A 12,640-nucleotide genomic window follows, 5' to 3' on the forward strand; every position below is an offset into this window, starting at 1 on the left:
TCGGTGGGGGGGGGGGGGGTTGGGCATTTGGGTAGCCCACCGAATAAAAAATGTCCGTTTCCCATGTGATCGCGGGTCAATAGGAGCCACTTAACATGGCTTCCGGGTTTGCCATCTGAAAGCAGCGGGCGGACTGCGCACCCGCATCACAGACTGTCAGCTGGAGGTGTCCTATCTAAAGGGGCAGTCCTCCAATGGTTGCTCCTGGAGCAAACACCCACACACCACAATGGAGCAGCACAGGGGAAAGGCTGCTCCAAGATTTAGTGATGCCCCATTCCAGGTGCTACTGGATGGGGTGAGGAGGAGGAGGGATGTCTTCTACCAGCGAACGGGAGGAAGTGGCCTGACTCTGCCACCAAGAAGGCCTGGCTTGAGATGGCAGAGGAGGTCACCAGCGGCAGCATCTCCCACACCTAGGTCCAGTGCAGGAAGCGCTTCAATGACCTAACTAGGTCAGCCGAAGTGAGTACACTTATTGATTCTCCTACAATCCGTCTTCCACATCACCGCCCCCACCCCCCAACTCATTCTGCACTGCCAACACTACTCTATCACATCAGTCCCAACTCCCTCTTAAAGCTCATCCTCAACTTACCTGCACTTCCTCACCTCCCCATTACTCATCCCACCACTACCACTCAACCCAATCCTCATACAACGTCATAGCTCTGTATCATACTCACTCTCTGATGCATCTTTTTCACAGTCAGCCGCACCCAATCCAATGCATTCATCAGTTGGCCACGTCACCATCACTCACTCACGCATCTGTACTTTCTCCCCTTATAGTAGAAAAAAGCCCAGAATGCACGAGAGAGGGCGAGGACCGGAGGGAGGCTGCAACAAATTGTCGTCCTCACAGACGCCAAGCAGGAGGCGCTGGAGCTGAGCCACATCCTCGAGTGCCTGTCCGTCGGGTGACAGAAATTTAACATTCAGCACACACAATATGAATTGATGTAAACATGGCTTGCCATCTTCAGCACCTCAGTGTGCTCATCGCAACATGACACATCAGTGATGATGCTTAATATTGCCTTCTGTTCTCGTACAGGGCCTTCAGCGACTGCTGTGACGGCAGAGGGCGATTCCTCAGAGGACCTGCCGGCCTCTGAAGATGCACCGTCACAGCTGGGAGAGCCATCCACCAGTGCAGATACTCACACCACGGTGGGTCCTAGTCTGCAGTTAGTTGGGGACACACATGGTGAATAACCACACACATGAGCACAAGCAGACACTGGTGGCAGGGGCAGCAGTGGAGAGTCCGCGTCGGTGGGAGCACTCCTCTCCAGGCTCTACTCATTTGGACATAGATGCTGAACTCTGGGGGCCACCCTTTAAAAAGGAGAATGATCAAGTGGCAGCAGCACATTTGCGAGGTAATGGAAAAGGTGCCATGCACACTCTCCACAATCACGCAGAAGATGGAGGAGTCCAACTCCTGCATGAGTGGAATGGTGGCATAGGTATGGGAGGGAATCTCTGAGATACTGTCACAAGTACGGGAGGGAATCTCTGAGATATTGTCACAGGGACATAGAATCATAGAATCATAGAAGTTACAACATGGAAACAGGCCCTTCGGCCCAACATGTCCATGTCGCCCAGTTTATACCACTAAGCTAGTCCCAATTGCCTGCACTTGGCCCATATCCCTCGATACCCATCTTACCCATGTAACTGTCCAAATGCTTTTTAAAAGACAAAATTGTACCCGCCTCTACGACTGCCTCTGGCAGCTCGTTCCAGACACTCACCACCCTTTGAGTGAAAAAATTGCCCCTCTGGATCCTTTTGTATCTCTCCCCTTTCACCTTAAATCTGTGCCCCCTCGTTATAGACTCCCCTACCTTTGGGAAAAGATTTTGACTATCGACCTTATCTATGCCCCTCATTATTTTATAGACTTCTATAAGATCACCCCTTAACCTCCTACTCTCCAGGGAAAAAAGTCCCAGTCTGTCTAACCTCTACCTGTAAGTCAAACCATCAAGTCCCGGTAGCATCCTAGTAAATCTTTTCTGCACTCTTTCTAGTTTAATAATATCCTTTCTATAATAGGGTGACCAGAACTGTACACAGTACTCCAAGTGTGGCCTCACCAATGCCCTGTACAACTTCAACAAGACATCCCAACTCCTGCATTCAATGTTCTGACCAATGAAACCAAGCATGCTGAATGCCTTCTTCACCACCCTATCCACCTGTGACTCCACTTTCAAGGAGCTATGAATCTGTACTCCGAGATCTCTTTGTTCTATAACTCTCCCCAACGCCCTACCATTAACGGAGTAGGTCCTGGCCCGATTCGATCTACCAAAATGCATCACCTCACATTTATCTAAATTAAACTCCATCTGCCATTCATCGGCCCACTGGCCCAATTGATCAAGATCCCGTTGCAATCCCAGATAACCTTCTTCACTGTCCACAATGCCACCAATCTTGGTGTCATCTGCAAACTTACTAACCATGCCTCCTAAATTCTCATCCAAATCATTAATATAAATAACAAATAACAGCGGACCCAGCACCGATCCCTGAGGCACACCGCTGGACACAGGCATCCAGTTTGAAAAACAACCCTCTACAACCACCCTCTGTCTTCTGTCGTCAAGCCAATTTTGTATCCAATTGGCTACCTCACCTTGGATCCCATGAGATTTAACCTTATGTAACAACCTACCATGCGGTACCTTGTCAAATGCTTTGCTGAAGTCCATGTAGACCACGTCTACTGCACAGCCCTCATCTATCTTCTTGGTTACCCCTTCAAAAAACTCAATCAAATTCGTGAGACATGATTTTCCTCTCACAAAACCATGCTGACTGTTCCTAATTAGTCCCTGCCTCTCCAAATGCCTGTAGATCCTGTCCCTCAGAATACCCTCTAACAACTTACCCACTACAGATGTCAGGCTCACTGGTCTGTAGTTCCCAGGCTTTTCCCTGCCGCCCTTCTTAAACAAAGGCACAACATTTGCTACCCTCCAATCTTCAGGCACCTCACCTGTAGCGGTGGATGATTCAAATATCTCTGCTAGGGGACCCGCAATTTCCTCCCTAACCTCCCATAACGTCCTGGGATACATTTCATCAGGTCCCGGAGATTTATCTACCTTGATGCGCGTTAAGACTTCCAGCACCTCCCTCTCTGTAATATGTACACTCCTCAAGACATCACTATTTATTTCCCCAAGTTCCCTAACATCCATGCCTTTCTCAACCGTAAATACCGATGTGAAATATTCATTCAGGATCTCACCCATCTCTTGTGGTTCCGCACATAGATGACCTTGTTGATCCTTAAGAGGCCCTACTCTCTCCCTAGTTACCCTTTTGCCCTTTATGTATTTGTAGAAGCTCTTTGGATTCACCTTTGCCTGATCTGCCAAAGCAATCTCATATCCCCTTTTTGCCCTCCTGATTTCTCTCTTAACTCTACTCCGGCAATCTCTATACTCTTCAAGGGATCCACTTGATCCCAGCTGCCTATGCATGTCATATGCCTCCTTCTCTGAGATAATGTCATGGGGAATGCCTGCGATGGAGGGAAGGCTAGCCTCCATTGAGCTTCAAGCACGGCTCACAAATGAGTCCATTCAGGCCCTGACAACGGCCATTCAGACTCACAGTGAACAACATTTTGCTGCCTTGAACAGGCAGGCAGATATACCAGCACTGGCCTTACAAGGCTTCACACTTGTTCTCCAAACTGTCGTCCAGCAAAGTGGTAGGAGTGATGTGGGCCTGGCCCGGGGAGGGATGATGGCGAAAAGGGATATGAAAGTGGTGACACCACTCAAAGCGCTCCCACGTCTCACCCGTTGCCCCCCCTCTCAACCAGTACCTGCAATGCCGCCTCCTCTCCAGGTGGCCGAGTCTGCCCCTGCACAGGTGCAGGTGGAGCAGTCTTTGGAGGGGCGCTCACGGGCACCAAAACCCAGAGGGCGTAGCCTAAAGCGTCTGATCGGTCAGGGCATGAACAAGAGCAATCTGCCATTACCTCTGCTGCAGCCACAGGGGATGCACCACGTAGAAGTAGTCGGAAGCGAAAGGCGAAGGTTTTGTAAGCACGACGGGTATGCACAAGGGTGTTTGATCGTAGGTCATGTTTTTAATTTATATTTGCTTTTTGTTAAACTCATATTAAATATTATTATTGTCACCACCATCAAGTGTCTTGGCCATGCTTGACTGGCTTCTGTAATAATGCCCTTTCATGAGGTTCACCATGAACGGCGACACTTGATGCCACCCATTAGGTCACTCTACAGTGGGTGTATGTGTAGTTGAGGACTGTTTTGTGCAGGGAGAGGTCCGCGGCGGGGGGCGGTGCTGGTGTGGGCGCTGCTCTATCCAGGTGGTGTGAGGACTGGACTCTTCACAATGTCTGATGTTAAGAGAACCGTTCTCATGACTCCCTAGCCTCACGAGCAGCCAGGTGAGCCGTTGCTCTGCCCCTGGGTTGCTCTTGCTCTTGCTCCTGCTCCTCCTCCTCCTCCTCAATGTGGGTGGCAGATGTTGACGGGGCCTCCTCAAGCGGCACCCCTCTCTTTTTTGTCATATTGTGCAGGGAACAACACATGACTATAATGCGTCCCACTTTGTCTGGTGCGTATTGAAGCACTCCCCCAGAACGATCAAGGCACCTGAAGCGCATCTTGAGCAGCCCTATACCATGCTCAATTGTAGACCTGGTGGCAATGTGGCTGTGGTTACATCGATGCTGTTGCTCGGTGATGGGGTTCCTCAGAGGTGTTGTGAGCCATATGTGCAGGGGGTATCCCTTGTCCCCGAGGAGCTAGCCCTTAAGGGTGTTCAGTGCTTGGAAGAGGGGCAGGATGTTGGATTCCCGGACAATGAATGAATCGTGGCAGCTGCCAGGGAATCTGGCGCACACGTGATGGAATCTTTTGCGGTGGTCACAAACGAGCTGAGTGTTGATGGAGTGATAGCCCTTCCTGGTGATGAACAGTCCTGGCTTGTGTGGAAGTGCTCATATTGCTATATGGGTCCAATCGATTACACCCTGCACCCGTGGGAAGCCAGCCACAGCGTGGAATCCCACTGCCCTCTCCGTCTGGCTGAGGTCATACAAGGGGAAGTAATGCGAGGCCCTGCGAAACAAGTCATCAGTGACTTGGCTTATGCACTTGTGTGCAGACAGCTGAGAGATCCTGGCGATGTCCTCGTTGGCATCCTGGAATGATCTGGAGACGAAGAAGTTGAGGGCAGTGGTGACTCTGACAGTGACGGGTAAGGAGATGCTGCTCGGCCCAGGTGGGAGCAGCTCGGCATGAAGGAGGCTGCAGATGTCTGCGACTACCTGGCGACTGACTCTGAGCCCCCGCATGCACTGCTCCTCATAGAGGTCCAGGAAGCTGAGCCTCGGTCTGTAGATCCTGATGTTGCTCTCTATTTTTGCCCTCCGTGCTCTTGTGCAGGTGCCTGTGGTGCAGCACTGTGTTGAGGAGCTCCACGTGGCGTAGGTGCACGCCGTGCCTGGCGAGGCTGGTGATATTGCTCGTCCTCGGATGTGGTGGTGAATGCATCCATGGTGCCCACCGCCCCCACCCCCCCCTCATCCTGATGGTGTGAGTTTGAGGGGGTCCGTAAATTAGTTAAATATGTTTGTACAGCAGAGTTTTGGGTGGAAAGTAGGAATTTTGAGTGAAAACACAAAGGTCTTGCAGCCAAAACTTTGTCTGAAGTGACAGAGTGTCCTGCTGCAATAAATGGTGTTTTCTCCCCACCTGTCAAGAAGCATTCAGGGTAAGATAAGGCAGAAAAAGAAAGGCTATGATAGACACCAGGAACTCAATACTATGGAAAGCTTAGAGGAGTATACAAAGTGCAGGGGTGAAGTTAAAAAAGAAATTAGGAAAGCAAAGAGAGGGCATGAAAAAATCTTAGCAGGTAAAATCAAAGAAAACCCAAAGATGTTTTATAAATACATTAAGAGCAAGAGGATAACTAAGGAAAGAGTAGAGCCTATTAGAGACCGAAAAGGCAAACTATGTGTGGAGGCGGAAGATATGGGTATGGTTCTTAATGAATACTTTGCATCTGTCTTCACAAAGGAGAGGGATTATGCAGAGATTAAGGAGGAGTGTGAAATATTGGATGGGATAAACATAGTGAGAGAGGAAGTATTAAGGGGATTAACATCTTTGAAAGTGGATAAATCACCAGAGCCGGATGAAATGTATCCCAGACTGTGAAAAGAAGTCAAGGAGGAAATAGTGGAGGCTTTAACAATCATTTTCCAAACTTCACTGGATACAGGCGTAGTGCTGGACGATTGGAGGACTGCTAAAATTGCACCGTTGTTTAAAAATGGAGCGAAGGATAGACCAAGTAATTACAGGCCAGTCAGTCTAACCTTAGTGGTGGGCAAATTATTGGAATCAATTCTGAGGGACAGGATAAACTGTCACTTAGAAAGGTACGGACTAATCAAGGACAGTCAGCATGGATTTGTTAAGGGGAGGTCATGTCTGACTAACTTGACAAGGAAGATTGATGGGGATAGTGCAATTGATGTAGTCTATATAGATTTTAGCAAGGCTTTTGACAAGGACCCAAATGGCAGATTGGCCAAAAAAGTAAAGGCCCATAGGATCCAAGGAAATGTGGCAAATTGGATCCAAAGTTGACTCAGTGGCAGGAAGCAAAGGGTAATGGTCGATGGGTGTTTTTACAACTGGAAAGCTGTTTCCAATGGGGTGCCGCAGGGCTCGGTACTAGGTCCATTGCTTTTTGCGGTATACATTAACGATTTTGACTTCAACGTAGGGAGCATGATTAAGAAATTTGCGGATGATACAAAGATAGGCCTTGTGGTTGATAGGAGGAAAGCTGTAGACTGCAGAAAGATATCAATGGACTGATCAGATGGGCAGAAAAGTGACAAATGGAGTTCAATCCGGAGAAATGTGAGGTGATGCATTTGGGGAGAGCAAACAAGGCAAGGGAATACACAATAAATGGGAGGATACTGAGAGGTGTAGAGGAAGTGAGGGACTTTGGAGTGCATGTCCACAGATCCCTGAAGGTAGCAGGACAGGTAGATAAGTTGGTTAAGAAGGCATATGGAATGCTTTCCTTTATTAGCCAAGGCATAGAATATAAAAGCAGGGATGTAATGCTGGAACTGTATAAAACACTAGTTAGGCCACAGCTTGAGTACTGTGTACAGTTCTGGTCACCACATTACAGGAAGGATGTAATTGCACTAGAGAGGGTACAGAGGAGATTTACGAGGATGTTGCCAGGACTGGAGAATTTTAGCCATGATGACAGATTGGATAGGCTGGGGTTATTTTCCTTAGAACAGAGGAGGCTGAGGGGTGATTTGATTGAGGCATACAAAATTATGAGAGGCCTAGATAAAGTGGATAGGAAAGACCTATTTCCTTTAGCGGAGAGGTCAATAACCAGGGGACATAGATTTAAAGTGATTGGTAGAAGGATTAGAGCAGAAATGAGGAAAAATGTTTTCACCCAGAGGGTGGTGGGGCAGAAACCCTCAACTCATTAAAAAAATACCTGGATGTGCACCTGAAGAGCCGTTACCTGCTGGGCTATGGACCAAATGCGGGAAAGTGGGATTGGGCTGGGTGGCTCGTTTCTCAGCTGGCGCGGACACAATGGGCCGAACGGCCTTCTTCTGTGCCGTAAATTTTCTCCGATTCCAGGATTCTGTCAAATAAGCATTTGCTTCTCCCACTGGCTGCTGGCTGAAACACATCTGTTGCAACAGGGAGTGTTTCCCACAGCACGGGAAACACGCTGAGGATGCTTCAAAATCGCACCCCTGCCAAAATGTCGAGACAATTGAGCACTTCAAGTACTTCAACTAGCTGACAAACTATGCAAAGTATCATCCCGCCGGTTTTAATTTGCCGGTGGGACTTTTGCATTCGGGGGGCATCACTGGGGAATCCGGAAGTCAGCAGGTTGGAACCGGGCTCCGAACCTGCTCGGGATTTCAACGATTTTCGGGCCCCCCCCCGCCATTCCCAACGCACCCGCTCCTTCACCCAAAAATCGAGCCATGGTTTTCTTAGCTGAAGAGCAGAAGTCTGAATGCAGAGTATTTTTTTAAGCAATCCTGTACTATATCAGCCCTATGAGAATGCATTAAGCTATCCAAAGATCCATCGATAAGGCAATGCACCAACTGGAAGAACATCCCTCACCCTATTAGCTAGATTAGTGCTAGAATTGTGTTCATGTCAAACTCTACAAAGGTTGTTAACCTATTTATTATTACCCTACTTTCCTTTTGCTGCATTACATTTGCTAAGACAAAGATTAATCGTGGCTGTTGGTAGCAGAATTGGGTTTTACTGAATTACTAGAATTGATGTTTTTCTCCGTGACCTCTTCCATGCTCACCATGATGACTATAATCAATATACTTTTCTCTGAAGGTGTCCCTATTTTATTTGATGAATTCTGTTAACTGCAGATTCACATTGTAATAGAAAATTTGATACTGAAAATAAACAGGGCTTCCTATTCAGACAACACTTCAGAAAAATAATAGATTTCACAGCAGCATTTTCAACCAAGGGTGCTCTCAATTTTATAGTCTCATGGCCTATAGATTACTTCAGGGATATGTGAAACATTTTCCTCACTTTCCTTTAAAACCACATTTCCATCCTAGCAGAAGGTTTAATAATCTGTCACATATTTCTTAGGAGCCTTATTTCACAACAAAAAATTGTATTTAGAATTTTTCCTGAAGTGTAATTTTTTTTGAAGATCTTGTCTTATATGTATTTTATTGATGTTAACTTTATGTGAGGTTATGAGAATGCACCAACTTTATGAATGTCGGTGAAACAATCTCTGATGATACTTCAATATTGACTGTGCTGGGCAGGAGGCAACATGTTTAGGCACTGACTGTTGATGCCATGGGGTGGTAAAATTTAGGTGTCATCTGTTGACTATTGAAGTAGACACCTGGCATGTCCCTGCAGGGGAAAGGAAATGCACGGAAAGCTGTCTCCAAACTGCTCGTGTGCCTCTTGGTGGCTGGCTCAAAGCATCATTGACAGAGGTCTAAGAGCTGGTCACCCACTTGCCCTCTTTGTTGTAAAAGGATCAAACAGCATTTAGAGGATATAGAGGGGTATCACCCTCAAATAGAAATCAATCTGTATATTATTATTGTAAGCATGGGCTTGGCTTCGTATGTTGGTAGCCTCACTTCTGAGTCAGAAGATTGTGGGTTCAAATTCTACACAAGGACTTGAGCACAAAAATCAATGCTGACACTTCAGTGCAGTGCTGCGGGAGTGCTGCATCGTCAGAAGTTTTGTCCTTCAGATGAGACATTAATCCAAAATCTGTCTTCTTGTCTGGTTGATGGTAAAGATCCCACTGTGTTATTTGAAAAAGGGCAGAATCCTGGCAGGCATTCCTGCCTTCCTCAGCCAGCAACACTAATAACAGATTAACTGGAGGGTTGTTTAAAAAGGGAGAAAAAGATAAACCAGGTAACTATAGACCAGTCAACCTAACACTGGTAATGGGTAAGCTTCTGGAGGCCATAATACAGATTAGATTAATACTCACTTAGAAAGAAATGAGTTAATTAAGGACAGCCATCATAGATTTGCAAAAGGTAAGTCGTGTCTGACAAATTTAGTAATTTTTGACAAAATTGTAGAGTATATTGATGAAGGAATTGCAGTGGATGTTCTATATCTGGATTTTCAAAAGGCATATGATAAAGTACTGCATAGCAGGCTTGTTGATAAAATGAAGGCACATGGTATCAAAGGGAGTGTGATGGCACAGATAGGAAGTTGATTAAAAGAAAACACAAAGAAGTGGTAAATGGATGTTTTTCAGATTGGAGGGTTGTTGACAGTGGTGTCTCCCCCGGGGTCAGTGTTGGGACCGTTGTTCTTCTTAGTATACATAAATAATTTGGACCTGGGCATGAGGGCACAATATCACAGTTTGCAGATGGCACAAAAATAAGGAGTTCAGTTAACCGTGAAGAGGACTGTAAACGACATCGACAAGACATAGACAGATTAGTAGATTGGCCAGATAGATGTCAGTTGAAATTTAATGTGGAGAAATGTGAGGTAATCCACTTTGGATGGAAGAATAGGAGAAAACAAATACACTAAATAGTAAAAATTAAAAGAAATGGAGAGGAAGAGAGACTTAGGGGTTGCAGTTAGAATATTGTGTCCAGTTTTGGACACCTTACTTTAGGAAGGATGTCAAGGCCATGGAGATGGTACAAAAGAAATTCACTGAGACTATACCAGGGATGAAAGACTATTTTCATTAGAACAAAGTAGGTTCAGATGATATTTGATCGAGGTGTTCAAAATGATGAGGGATTTTGAAAAAAGTAAATCAGGAAATATTATTTCTTCTGGTTAGTGAATTGGTAACTGGAGGGCATAAAATTAATTTCATCTTTAAAAGAATGAAGGGAGATCAGGAAAAAATTAATTCAAGCAGAGGCTTGAATATCCTACCAGAATCAGTGATGGAAGCAGAATCTATAATAGATTTTAAAAGGGAAGCGAATAAATATTTGAAAAAGAAAAAAATTAATGGGTATGGGGCAAGGGCAGGGGAATAGAATTAAGTGGGCATTTCAGAGAGGCAGCGCAGATATGATGAGCTTAAAAAAAAGGCCTCTTTCTGTGCTGCTCAAAAAATCTGTGGCTCTTTCTGCAGGAGTGCGTGGGTCCCACCATTACATTGAGGATTCTGTGAGGCTTTATCAGGGGTAGAGCCTCCATCCACCCCAAACATGCCAGGTGGTATTGGATGGGGATAGAACCTCCATTCACCATGATATTCCTGCAGTGATCTGTTCAATCAACCCTTCACCTCCACCTTTGACACCCTTGTCCTTTCCCTTTTGTAGATTGCTCCTCTTGGTATGGTTCCCATCTTTCCTCCCTTGATGTAGTAAAGTTTAAAAGTAACGTGTTACAAAATGATCTTGAGGAAATTAGTTGAGCCTGTGAATTGAATATTGAACTCAGCAAACCTCATGCAACAATTGATCTCTCTCCTGTGTCCACGTATTGAGAAAGGACAGTTTAACAGTTACCACTGTAAGCTTTGGACGCTTACTGACTCATTCTGCAAACGTAGGAGAGCTGTTGCTGTGCAAGAGTAATAATACTGATTGTATCATTTCAAATTTAAATAAAATTGAACACATTTCTTGAACTATGGACCTAGATTGATCGTGACCTGAATCTGATTGAGGTAAATATAGATTTTGTTTTTGCAAGTGTAACAGTTTAAAAAGCTTTAAAATAGGTCAGGATTTGGAACCTGAGATTTGGGATTTTGAGATCCAGAACGTCATTTTAATCTCCAGTTTGGATCTGATTGCCCAGGTAAGCAGAATTCTGCTTCAGACTCTAACTACTTGTCAGAAGAAAAGAGGAAATCTGTAGCAGAATCACCTACCAGGACTGTTGTCACAATCAGTGACCGATTCGTCAATGAATCTGTTATGTTAGATCTTCTGCCTCTGGAAATCTCGGTGACATTTAAGCCATTGATTGTGTCCCAGGTTCCAACCTGTGTGAGAAAAGACCATGACAGACTTAATATCACCAATTGCAGACACATAACAGCAAATTCACAGGATGTAATGTTAAAACTTGTGCGATACTAAAAGTACATTTTTCTACGGATATTTTGCAAGATCAATACTTGACATGCTAATGTGTTAATTTATGTGGGAAACTAGACTCAACAGTCTTCATTTAACTAATCCAGTGAAGTTTTTTGAAGAAATCACTGATGTGGTGGCCAGGGGAGATAAGGTTGGTTTTATGTTGGATTCTCAGAAATGATTTGCCAAGGTTCTGCATCGACAGATACAGTTACTGAATAGCAGCTAGATTACGAGGCCTGGTCAAGGGCATTTGCAGGAATGCACCATCTTTTTTATGGGTACAATTTTATCCTTCATGATCTACATTAACTGGGATGTCCAATTCATGGCCAACAGTGCCACCACAGGACCCCTAGCTGCAGAGATAAGAACGAAAGCTGTTATGCACACACCCCCACAGTCTGGCAAGCTGATCAGCTCATACTGTGTAGCAGCCGATCGATCAGCAATTTTTCACCAGCTCACAGTTCCCTACACAATGGCCTGCAAACTCAATAGTCCCGCTGGCCTATTTTTTATTCATTTAGAGTGTGTTAGATAGCTAATCTTGTACATTCTCATTTACTACCTTTGTCTGACCACCCCCCACCCCCAACCTTTGTCAACTGGGGAACTTATGTTTTTGAAGTGTTATCTGTGTGACTAATAACAATGGAATTTATACAGGAAGCTGATTGATCTTTTGTCCGACATCTGTGGATATCCATCAACAGAGAAATAAAGAGCAGCAGTTTAACAATCTACAGAGGTAAAGTATCTTTCTTAATCAAGACCTGGAGTATAGCGATTCCAGGGGCTTTGCAAGCTCCTCTGGCTTCAGTCCACCTCGGGCTGGACAGTGTCTCAAGAATTTTATATTCTTTCTCGATTTTTCTGTATTTGTTGACTTGTTACCATATTATTTCTGTTGCTTCAAGGCCACAGTTAAAGTATTGTATGCAGTTT

General features: G+C 45.3%; 1 protein-coding gene across 1 annotated transcript in view; it reads right to left on the reverse strand.

Annotated features, from left to right (window-relative positions):
* The window catches only part of LOC137342515 (glutamate receptor ionotropic, kainate 3-like), a 363,766-nt gene that overhangs the window by 178,586 nt on the left and 172,540 nt on the right, over window positions 1-12,640 (reverse strand). Inside the window, exon 9 of the mRNA XM_068006438.1 lies at window positions 11,482-11,595. Within this exon, the coding sequence (XP_067862539.1) occupies window positions 11,482-11,595 (114 nt within the window). The remainder of the gene's footprint in view (window positions 1-11,481; window positions 11,596-12,640) is intronic.

Source organism: Heptranchias perlo, chromosome 26 (genome assembly GCF_035084215.1).
Source record: "Heptranchias perlo isolate sHepPer1 chromosome 26, sHepPer1.hap1, whole genome shotgun sequence".
Taxonomy (NCBI): Eukaryota; Metazoa; Chordata; class Chondrichthyes; order Hexanchiformes; family Hexanchidae; genus Heptranchias; species Heptranchias perlo.